Source organism: Chlamydotis macqueenii, chromosome 3 (assembly GCF_036417535.1).
Source record: "Chlamydotis macqueenii isolate bChlMac1 chromosome 3, bChlMac1.mat, whole genome shotgun sequence".
Classification (NCBI taxonomy): domain Eukaryota; kingdom Metazoa; phylum Chordata; class Aves; order Otidiformes; family Otididae; genus Chlamydotis; species Chlamydotis macqueenii.
Window position 1 is genome coordinate 104004476 of NC_141558.1, and position 11808 is coordinate 104016283.

The 11808-nt window shown below is 41.1% G+C and overlaps 1 protein-coding gene across 1 annotated transcript in view; it reads right to left on the minus strand.

Moving 5' to 3' along the window:
- The window catches only part of MAP3K4 (mitogen-activated protein kinase kinase kinase 4), a 75809-nt gene continuing 64001 nt past the window's right edge, over positions 1-11808 (minus strand). Inside the window, exons 22-27 of the mRNA XM_086745076.1 lie at positions 10161-10277; positions 8704-8863; positions 2571-2693; positions 1911-2017; positions 1521-1700; positions 1-550 (exon numbers count right to left, since the gene is read on the minus strand). Of these exons, the coding sequence (XP_086601202.1) occupies positions 530-550; positions 1521-1700; positions 1911-2017; positions 2571-2693; positions 8704-8863; positions 10161-10277 (708 nt within the window). The 3' untranslated portion in view covers positions 1-529. The remainder of the gene's footprint in view (positions 551-1520; positions 1701-1910; positions 2018-2570; positions 2694-8703; positions 8864-10160; positions 10278-11808) is intronic.

Genomic DNA, 11808 nt, shown 5'->3' on the forward strand with positions numbered 1-11808 from the left:
TCCTAAAATAAACCATTTATTGAGAAAAAACTTTTAAAAATTTCATTAATCAGCCTTGTGCATAACAAATCTGAAGCTTGCCAAAAACAAATAAACAAAAAAACCCAGTAAAAGTTCACAGTCAGTGCACTCAACAAACAGATTAAAAAACAAGGTCCATAACGCCTGATAACACTACAGCATTTTTTCTGAACCTAAAGAGTTCAAAAATACTACATATTAACATTACAGTTCTCAATCAAATGAGAAACAGGAGAAAGAACAACAAAAAAGTATGGTCCATATACAGTAGTAATGGCACTTTCACTGAAACATGCAGCTTCTTCCACCTTGCGGACACTGTCACGTGAGCAACATGTGCCAAGTAAAACATACAGGAGCAGCAGAAAAAGTGACGCTCGCCACTTGTGCAGTCTTCGTAAGGTCAACTTTTATACTGTTTCTTAACACAGTCTTTATGTAAATATTACATACAGTAGTGATTAAAAGGTATCTTGCCAGAATAAAAAAGGCCAGAGAGTGAATGACTTCATTCTTCATCTGTGCAAACCTGTGAAGGGACAAAATGCAATTAATTCACTTGTCTCCCTACTGCGGCAAGATGATGACAACAGATCAATTTCTTTAGCACCTACATTGAACAGAAAGATAACAGGGCATCTTTAAAGCATTCTTCTTTCTCCCTTGCTATACAGACAATGAATTACAAGTGTTTTTATGTGAACTCTGATGTTACCACTATCTGTCACCATGCAACTCTTCGTGCCTAAAGCAGCGTTCTGCCTCTGTGACGGATGGGACACTGGCTACAGTTGCACTGAGGAGAGAGATGGGTACCATGATCCCAAGCACTCTGTTACCAACCCAGACTACCAAGTGAGCAGTTTTCTGCTGGAAAATGGGGCAGAATTAAATAATCTGCTGTGCTCCTAGCTCTTCAACAAAGAAGTTATAAAACACCTAAATTTGCAGCTGTGCATGTATGCCTATTCTGAAGCAAAGAATTAAACCAAAGTTCAGGCAAGAACTGCAGATTGTTATGCCAACTGCCAGATAAACATTCAATATGAACTTAAGTATGAACTTAAAAGCAGACCCTTGCACTGCAGGACAGTAGAGTCCTCTCAAGCAAGAGCTTGTTTCACTTTTTATGGAGGGGACGCTTTTCTCTACATTACAGGAATCTGTACATACGTACCCACTGAAGTTTTAGGCACATGGCCCTTCAGATCCAATTCACTACCGCTGAGCCGAAGTTTGACAAGTCTTTTTACTATAAAGATAACGCATCTCAAAACAGCTGTGAAAGTTTATTGCATGATGCACACCAGGTTCCTTCAGTCAAATGCTTGCTAGCAACATGACATGTGCTTCTGAAAAGTTGCCAAATCTTGTTTTCTGGACAGCTGCCCACTGTGATACATGGAGTGTGTTGCAGCATGGCTGCAAGTTACAAAGCCAAATAAAAGCTGTTTCTGATTCCCATCTACAGTCTTTGTAGCCACAGCTATGAGACAAACCTTGACAAAAGGATGATCGAGGAGCTGGCTGGCCGTCCACCTCATCTTTGGGTCACTTTCCAGGCAGTGGCAAAGGAAGTCTTTCCCTTCCGGGCTCACTTTGTCAGGAATCGGAGGTTTATGACCCATCCCCACTTTATACATGATCTGGAAGTTGTGCTCGTATTCGTGCCAAGGCCTCTGCAACAGGTAACAGAATTGCTAAGTGTAAGGTTTACTGAATAACTTGCCATCCAATAAAGTATGTATTTCTGTACCCCAGGAAATTTAAAAACACCCCAGTACTCGCAGACTTACGTAAGCGTGACAAATTGCTGGGAGTGAAACCAGAATTTGCAGAGGAACTGCTAAGAGCAGTTTGCGTTCATTCAGTACATGAAACATCCCTACCTTGCCGGTGACCATCTCTATAACAACACAGCCCAGGCTCCAGATGTCTGCTGCACGTCCATGCCCTTCTCCTTTAGCTCTAGTAATTACTTCTGGAGCCATGTATGCTTTGAAACAACACATACGATGTCATCAGTTCATACAGCAGAAGGAACAAGTGATTAACAGAATTAAGTGATTAATTGTGCAAACCAGAACTTTTTAATACATCTGTAATGAATTATCACTCAGCTTTTCTTGCTAAATTGTCATTTGCTGGGTTCTTTGCTTTGACAGGTTGGCAGCGTAACTGTCTGTCACTTTGAAAAGTGACAGTGAAAATGCTGCTACAGTACATGCTTTCAATTATTTTCATTTTTAAACCACAGATTAGGCAGCTGTTCAGTAAGAACAGTACTGTTTCAGAAAGGCTGCAGAGAAAGATACAACCCCAGAAACACAAGCTCCAGCATCTTTACAGCTACAAGACAAATACAGTTTTATTTTCCAGTTACATCTTTCATTGATTGTTTTGGCTTCTGGATGTAAAGCACATCTAACTAGCTAAAGTAACATCCAGTTTCCCTGAAACGCATCATTTTACCCCAGCCCAGACTTTTGGCAGAGGTATCCTCTTTTACGGCAGTGAGACAAGTATCTGCCTAGCCCATACTTCCTTACCTGCAGTCCCCAAAGTACTGTTCACTTCTCCAGGCATTGTCTGGGTGTTGTTCTTCAGTTTCACTGAGCAGCCAAAGTCTCCCAGTTTAATTAGTCCAGATGAGGTAAGAAAGATGTTGGCTCCTAGGAAACACAACGAAACACAGTAGTGCTGAATTGAGGGATGTGGGCTTCGCGACAGACTCTTGGAAGTTACGCGGTAGGTAATAGCTGAATTCGCACTTGGATCAAGCATGGAATCTAACAGCATTAGAGATGTTCCCCAAAGGGAACATCACCAGTGTACCATTGCCGAAGGGGTTTTTGGTGGGTTTGTGCTAACACTAAGTGTACTGGAAGTTGACAACAAGAAGCGTTCAAAACACAAAGCAGTACGGCAAGCAAACTCATCAGCTTTCCATACGTGCTTGTTATGAGAAAACACTTCTCCAGGAATTGATGAATTTCAGTGCTTATCCTTGTGAGCATCACGCAGTGAAAAAACACCTGTCCTTAAGGACCTTCCTGGCAGAGGCCCTTGCTGCATGCCTCCCACTAGCCATCTTTTCAGTTCTGCTGTGTCAGGACAGACATCATACAGCTGTGTCATCATGGCAGGCTTGCAGAATAGAGCTTATAGCATTTTATTACACGTACGAACAGATGCCCACTCCTATTGTGCTCTACTTCCAGAAGAATTTCTGGAGGAGGGCTACTGTGCAACAGCTGGCGGCACTGCCAGCTTACTCTAGAAAAAGTTTCCCTAGCATAGCTGGAAAATCTCCAAGGAGAATCTGCAGTTGGCTTCAAGTCACTTGCTCTACACAACACTGCAAAATAAGCCAAGTGGTTCCGATAACCAGTGGTTTTCTTTCATTCAGCATCCTGCCAAAAGACACGTTGACAGCCAACAGAAAACAAGCAAAGCAGAAGGAGCTCACTGTATAGGTCAGGCCAAATCCTGCATTCTGCAAGTATCACAATGAAACTACAAGTAGGTGGCAAGAGTCACTCAGTAGAAATACAGCTTGAGCTGTGATCTCTCCTGAGGAAAGACGAGCGATTTGCACAGAACAAAACTATGCCTACTCTAGAAGTAGGCAAACGTTGCGGGGGCTTCGTTACACATAGCCTTTTCTCATGTCACGCAGAAGGTTCTTTCAGAAACGGCTCATCTGAATGCACCCTTCAAAAGTTCCTCACTTTTGTTCCACCTTGAACACAGGTCAGAGCAGGAATTATTGGCTGCTCCTCCTTCGTGTTATGTTCTCTTAGTTAATTACTTTTTCCAGTTAGCTTGGCTGGGCATCCCCAAGATATTCATGGAAAATAAAAAGAATCCTCAAAAAAACCTCAAGTCAAGAAAAGGCAGTGCAGATCAATGATGCCAAAACTCTGCCCATTTCTCAAAGGGCTTCTCCAAGTACTATGCTACTATGAGCATGCTTGATAACTAAAATAAGATTTATTTAGTCCAAGAGGTGTTACACAGAACTGCACTACAAAAGGGGGAGAGAAATCATTAACAGAAATAAATTCCAACCTTTAATTACAGTAAGCCTTTTACAAGTTCTGAAAGAAGAATTAACTTCCAGTGAATACAACTCTTCTGCTCGTTGTGTCCATAAGTTTTTCACTCCTAGCATTCAGGCGCCTGCACACAGTCAAGATCAGAATTCTTTGGCTGGGTTCTGCCATTTGCCAGAGGGACATACATCTCCAGAGTCCTCTTGCAATCACAGGCACACGTAACGGAGCTGGGTAGACCATCCCTCAGCTCCTTCAATGAAAGGGAATCCACACTGAAGCAGTACAAGAAGGTTGCTCCATATGGAGCAACTAAATATGGGCAATGCATTAGAAGAGTGACAGTTACTCTATCAGTAACTTCTTCCTTTGAACTACTGCCCACAACTTTTCTTTTTCTAATGATTTTTAGGCAATTACTTGTCATATAGACAGTAGGTGCACTTAGCCCACTCAAAGAGCTTAGGAAAAATGGCCATGACTAGCAAACACTTTTACAAGGATGTTTTGGAAACCTACATTCCCATTCCTCAAGAAAGCAACATGCAAATTTTATGGAAGGCTACAAAGTGGTTTCTGACTACTGCAGAGGGTGGAAACTGGCAGAGGTGAAGTGCAATGACCTCTCTCCTGACTGAATCTAAAGCTATCATGATAGTTCGGTTTAACCAAGTTCAGAACCTATTCCCAAGCCCTTTCAAACCAACGCTTGTGCCTTTAAAAAAAAATACTGACAATTTAGCATAAATGTTACTGTGAAAGTCTCTGTTTTGGAGAACAAGACCAAGCTCTATAAGGAGTCTTTAAAAAAGGGTCGTCTTGTGAGATGAAACCTGCACAGAATCCAGCAGGACCTGGGTAAGAGAACAGGAGACAAAAGGGCAGTACTTCGAGGATGACTGATCCTTTTTACCTCTGACAGTTAATGTGACTGGGAACATAACAAAATTCCTACCATATCTGCATGGTTAATAAGCAAAATAAAACCGGAGACCATGGCTAAAGCAGCAAAAACGCACAACACACCCATCTGTTTCTTCTCTCCTCCTACACATCCACTGCCAAAAGCATTTTCATTGGATGTCCTTGGCAGAGGCAAGAGGAAGCCCAGTTCTGCACAGCCCTACTGCCATTTATACCACCAGACCTTCTGGGCAGGCTCCAGACGAAAGAGCAAATGTCAGAAGCCACACCCTTGCTAGAGAAAACAATAGCTATGACCCAAAACATTAAAAGTGAAGTTTCGTGCCCTGTATCTTTGTGCCAAGTCAACCCCATGTTAAGGGCAGGGAAAACTGCACTTGCAGGGTATTCCAAAGGTGCTGGTGGAACTGTGAGCCCGAGCAGCAGCACCAAAAGCCCCACTACAGACTGTTGCATAATTCCACAAAGAGGGGCAGCTCATCGACAAGCAGTGCAGCAGCCAAATTCATTCAAGAAACAAGCAGACCAAATGCTACCCTTTGATGAGAAAATCCGCTTTAGCATCCTCTTTTACTCGGTCTCTTAGAAAGTGTGACACATGCCCGCAGCCTCCTGTTGAACAGCCTTCCATCTCCGTTGAATGACCTTCCTTCCCTTTTGTCCATCACACAGACACGAAGGCAGGAATGGCAGGAATGGCAGGAATTTTGAGCTAACAACAAAGTTAACAAGAGGACAATAACACTTCAATGAAGACTTCCAGGCCTGGAGCGTCTCATTCCCAGGTTTCTGATTTACTGAAGTTTCAGATACAATCCCTTCATTTTCTGGATTCATTCTGAAAACACAATCCAAGCACTCTTCAGCAATACACCCTTCTCTCACAGCAAGAAAGCACTAGGCATGACCTCAGTAATTAATTCCTCTCAATTCAACATTTGCAAGACCACACTTTGAAGGCTGTGTCTTGGTTTTGGGTTCCCCAGTACGAGATGGACATTGACATACTGCAGCAAATCCAGCAGAGGGGCATCAAGATGGTCAGATGCTGGTACACGTGATGTACAAGGAGAGACTGAGAGATGGGTTTGTCTAGCTTGAAGAAGGGAAGACTGAGGGATTGTGTGTGAAGGGAATTCATTGCTGTTCTCAGCTGCGCAATGGGAGGGTATAAAGAAGATGGAAATGGACTTTTTTTCCACAAAGGAAAGGATATGGGGCAATGGACACAAACAGCAATCTCTGCAAATTCCAGGGAGGCATCAGGAAAAAGAATTTTACAATGGGGATAGGTCAGTCATTGGGATGAGGCTCAGAGAACAGGGAATCTTCATCCCTGAAGATGCTCAGGACCTTGTTTGTTGAGATTTGAGTAATCTGATTTAATTGACATTGGATGTAATACTGAGGCTGGGCCTGTTTTGAACACAGGACTAAACCAGAGATGTCCCTTCAGCATTAAATATTCCATCATTGAGTAGAACAGCTTCCTTGCAAAAAGTGAAGTAATTATAACTGAGGAATCTGGGCTTAGCCACAGAGCTTAAAATCCAATAGCCAGAATAGAGATTTTAAAAGTATCCCAAAAAACTTAATCACCTGCTCCATACTAGCACCAACTACTTTACACATTGATGCAGACTCATAAAAACCAATGCAGCCAAGTGTAACAACCAGCTGACACTACCCTCAGTTTGCTCTCGCAGCCACCAGTTGAAAAAGGATTCAAGGCAGCTTTGTCTTGCTTCATCTTTCAGACTCACAGAACTGGATGCCATAATAGCATCTGAAAGGCAACAGTGGCACAAGCGGACACTACTAATCAAAAGATTAAGTTTTTGAATACAAAGTACCTCAGATACCAACTGCGGGTATGGAGAACAATTGGTTATTTGCTACCAAAAGAAACAGATGCACAGTGATGTTTAGCAAACTGGCCATGAGAGATCTAGCGTGATCTGACAGCAAGATTTCCACAGGAAAGCAGTTTTAACAGTCTGAATGACATTATCATTCTTCCCTATCAGAAAAATAAGAGTACCTGACTACATAAGAGCTAAAAGTAAAACCAGAATTTCTTTACTGCTGTTAGCCTGAAAACTTGGGGATGCAATGTTACCATAGCAGGAGTCAGAGAGGAAGAGACTTTCAATGTAACATCACACATACTTCATAAAAATGCCCTCTGTGGTCTGTCTTCATATTCTGTCATTAAGTTTGGTGTCTGCAGTGACCCTCTCCTTATAGCTGCTGTTATTCTCAAGGAACACGCCAACATTTTATCTGAGGAACCTGCTGCAACAGAAATGCCCTCAGATAACATTACAGCTCTGTTACAAGAGCTCTTCTCACTTCGCTGCATTTCCCTCATGAGAGGAGTATCTATCTGGAAACATATCCAGAAATCAGCAATGACACAGAGCAGCACAAAAGAAACTCCTGTCAGCCAGCCTTGGATTTTGCTCACAACAAGCTTCCAGGAGAGCGTAATCCAGCTAAGCAGGACCTGGATATGGAATGATCAAGTAAAGGGCAAGGAAGGCACTGTGAAAAGCACAGAGGGAAACCCACAACTGGAGAGAAATCTTTGGTCAGGAAGGAGAACGAGAAAAGGCAAGATTGCTGGGGAATGGGAATGAGGGAAAGTGTTTTCTAGGGAAAAAAAAGCCAAAACTGACTCAAGAGTGGCCTACCTGGGTGGGAGGCCTCTGGATCGTAGATAGTTCTTTTCCCAAATGAGAAGCACGAGGCCAAAGGACCAAGAGCAACTGGGAACCTCCTACACTGCTGCGGTGATTCAAAACCCTGTGAGCAAGAGCGACATAGAAACCCAGCATCGTTGGGTTGCACTGCCTTGTCATAAAACGAGCATTCACAGGGCGCGTTGTGTGCAGTTTCCCCTACCTTCTGTTGAGTTTCTGCCATAGGTGAGCAAAATACGCCAGACTAACAAAAAACAAGGTAACTACACATGGAGGATGTTTTGGAAGGCGCAAGAAAAGAAAAATGAATGTGAAATGCGGACTGACACAGGGTGCTTTAAGCAAATGCCAAAACCAACCCCCCTTCAGTTATTGTAGTTCCAGTCTGCTCATTTTGTTAGCAAATGCTGAGAGCCAGGCATGAGTAGATAAACAGATGGCAAAAAGAACACTAGGTAAGTAATTTTACCATATCCCTTTAGCTTCTTTTAGCAAGGCTTTTATTACTATGTTTAATCAACCATTTGTCTGAAATCCTAAAACTCTTACGGAAAAAGGGTATCACAAGAAAAAATTCTGATGAACAACTGTAGCACTGTACACTGCTTGTCAGCTCCCAGAAAACACCACTCTTTCTTGCATAGATGAAAAGAAAAACAGCATTACCTAACTCAGTGTATTAGTAATACAAATACAATAACCAAAATTTGAGTATGGATGAATCCCCAACAATCTTAGCAACCCCTACAGAAACTATGTAAGTCACGGGCAGAATTTTTAAGTTTGCAAATGTCAACTATGAATATATTTTATGTTCTGCGCTTAAAAAGGAGCATGTAACTAGCCAATAAATTGTAAACAGAAAAATGAGTGGAAGGCTTTATACACTTAATGGCCGTATAGATAACGTGCGCTAAATCTGCAAATACGTCCCACATCCCTCCCCCCGCCCTCATCTACAACACTGAAACAACAACATTACCTTTTTTGGTTAACATTACCTTTAATGTCTCGATGAACAATACCATGTTCATGTAGTACATTGATAGCAACCGTGATTTGCTTTGAGTAGAGTCTAATGACATGCTCCTGAAGGCCCAGTTTTGATACCTCCTCCAGAGTGCCCTCATCACAGTACTCCATGAAGATGTACATTTCTTCCTGTTGTGGGAATCAAATTGGATTTGATTGGTTTTAATTAAAAAAAGAAAATTAAAACACTGAATTAGGATCACGTTTTCCTATTACAGAGCTATGGAAAATCTCTGCTACATGTCTATTTGCATCATTTGTATGTAACTGATACTGTTTTGTGGTATAAAATATGTTGCTTTGGCATCAACTTCGGAAATATTATAGGTATATTACACAGAGATAGAAAAAGATCTTTTGCATATTAAAAAAAAAAAAAAAAAAAGGTAAAATGGTGTTTTCAGCTTCTCCCCCAACCCCTGCCAGTTCCTTGTTTTATTGGGAAGGGCACATTTTTTGTTGCTGTCTGTAGCTTGAACAAGCATGCCAACTTTAACTCACTTTAAGAAAAAGTTAGGTTCTTTTTCCCTTTCCTCTGTCTCCAAGCCCAGCCAGTTTCAGCCAGATTTTATTAATATAAAAACATGGCAAAGACACTGAACTCTTAGAACTAGTCTGAGAAACCAGTGACCCAGACACCCAAAGTTCTGTCCTCAAGTAAAGAAATGCAGACAGAAAGCAGCCCTTGTCCCCTTCTAAACCAGCAGCGGCTCAGCAAATCAACCCATTCATATTGAGCAAATCAGCCAAAACCACACATTGCTTTTCAGTCAGACACCAGGTGTCCTGTTCCCTGCCCACCTCACTGGGCAGAGATACAGGAAGGATCTGAGAGTCACAGGGAGAGGTGGGAAGGGCATGTGGGAAGCAGAGAGTAAGAAAAAGCAGGGTATCTCAACTTGCGACTGTGAAATCCAGCTCTGTTAAGAAAAAGAGTTTTGCTGCTTAAACAAGAAAAGTAATTTTTCCTTCTGAAGAGATATTAACTGCATTCCAAAAGGTCTGCTCCCTTAAGATACTTGTCTGGCATCAAGATTTAAGTGCCAGCACAACAAGATATTGGGACAACCTTTGCTGCTAACAGTGAAGGGTTTTAGGCTGCCTAGTCTTTACACACAAAAGTTACCATACTGCGTATGGTAATACTTGCTTTTAAAGCAGTTAAACAGAGTAGCAGCATAGAATCACTCCAGCATTATTCACTCTATTCACTTATGGCGAACCTTCTCTGTTTATGTACCAGTTAAAAATTTCTCCAAACTATGTTTCAGAGACTGTAACATTCAGAGGAAGACACAGTGCAATTCACAGAAATAGAGACAATGAAGCTGAACTATAATGTTCTCAAGTGAAAACTCAATGATCCAGAGGTTCTTAACATTTTCTCTGCCCTTTAAAGAAGCCCCACTAATTTAGGTTTTCTTACCCTATGGAGTTCCACACCAAAATAACGAACAAGATTAGGGTGTTTGATGCCTTCAAAAATCTTCAGTTCATCGGCTGTTTCTTTGATGGTTTTGTGATCATTAGGTTGAAATCTTATCTGCAAGAAAGATTTTTTATTATTTTGCCACTATTTCAAATTACTAAGGAACAAAAAAAGAACAATGCACTCCCACCCCCCCCAAAACAAATAACCCACCCTAAACCCAAACACACTGGGTTTTTTTAAACATCATCATTGCACAAATAGCCCCAAAATACCACCCCTCCATCCCCAAACTGAAACAAGAAAGAACACCATACTATTTTTGGAAAATTACATACAAATACGATGATTTATAAAACTTTATAAGATCAAAAAGCTGTTACTTAAATGTATAAATACACACATGTGTGCACAAATACATCTCTTCCAAGCTTGCCTTCTAGCTTAAGCATGGTACATAAACACAGTACAAAAGAATCTGAAAGTAACATCAGTGAGAGCTATCATTCAAGAAAGACTAGTTGCCAGGTACTTCATCAACGGAGATTCTAAAGGATTTCTTTGAGGGGTTTCTTCATTGAGAATGAGGCAGCTGCAAGGAAAAGGTGTGGCATGGAGCAAATACAATCATAAAGGTTTCAATGAAAGAAACAGGTTTTCATTAGTTCTCCTAAAATATGCCGTGATGAATTTTTCATGAAGGAAAAAAATTATCAAGTCTTCTGAAAAACTGATTTAAAGCTTCTATTCACACAGACATAAGCAAAATCCATGGTAAGTTATGGAAGATGCTACTTTTACGATACTTAAAGAAAGAAGAAACTTCATTAACTGAGCACAGGATAGCAGTTAGAGAAATAAATGCATATATTTTTACCTTTGGTTGCTAGGATGTTATGATTGTTTTGCTCTGTTTGTATTCAAAACAGAGGTAAAGTTAAATTCATGGAGGTTACAAAAATGGTAACAAATGACATTCAAGTATTTTATGTATTTCCTAACACTTTGAAGTTGCAATACTATGTATTTGTAGTAAAGCTTGTCCACTATAATTTGTAGATATTTTAACGACACTGTTGTTAAGATAGTAAAGTCTGAAGAAATTTCAAGGGGCAAGGGGAATGCAATGTTTTTAATCAGTTTAAAATAAATAAATAAATCTTCTTCCAAGGTAATCTTAAAGAAATCCAGAAAAGCTTTTGATTTGAAAGTTGCAAAACAGTTTGCATTTAAGCCCACAGTGGGGGTGCAAGGAATGTTTCTTGGTGAAATAATTCTGGTAGGTAAAAACACTACAGGAAAAGGCCTCAGAACGTATATTTATCCTACGTTGATATCCTATGGTTGATGTTCCATCCCTGGAAACGTGCAACGCCAGGTTGGACAGGGCTCTGAGCAACCTGATCTGGCTGGAGATGTCCCTGCTCCTTGCAGGGGCCTTGGACTGGATGACCTTTAAAGATCCCTTCCAACCCAAACCATTCTATTATTCTAGTCCATGATTCTACTAGTGAAGTGTCTGTCAAACAACAACCATTTAACTTATTTGAACTTCTGCTAAAGAGCACACACATGCTAATCTGTAAAAAGCACCTGCATCTAGAAAGCAACTTTGAATTCCAGAAACAGTGTGCTACTGAGAGGG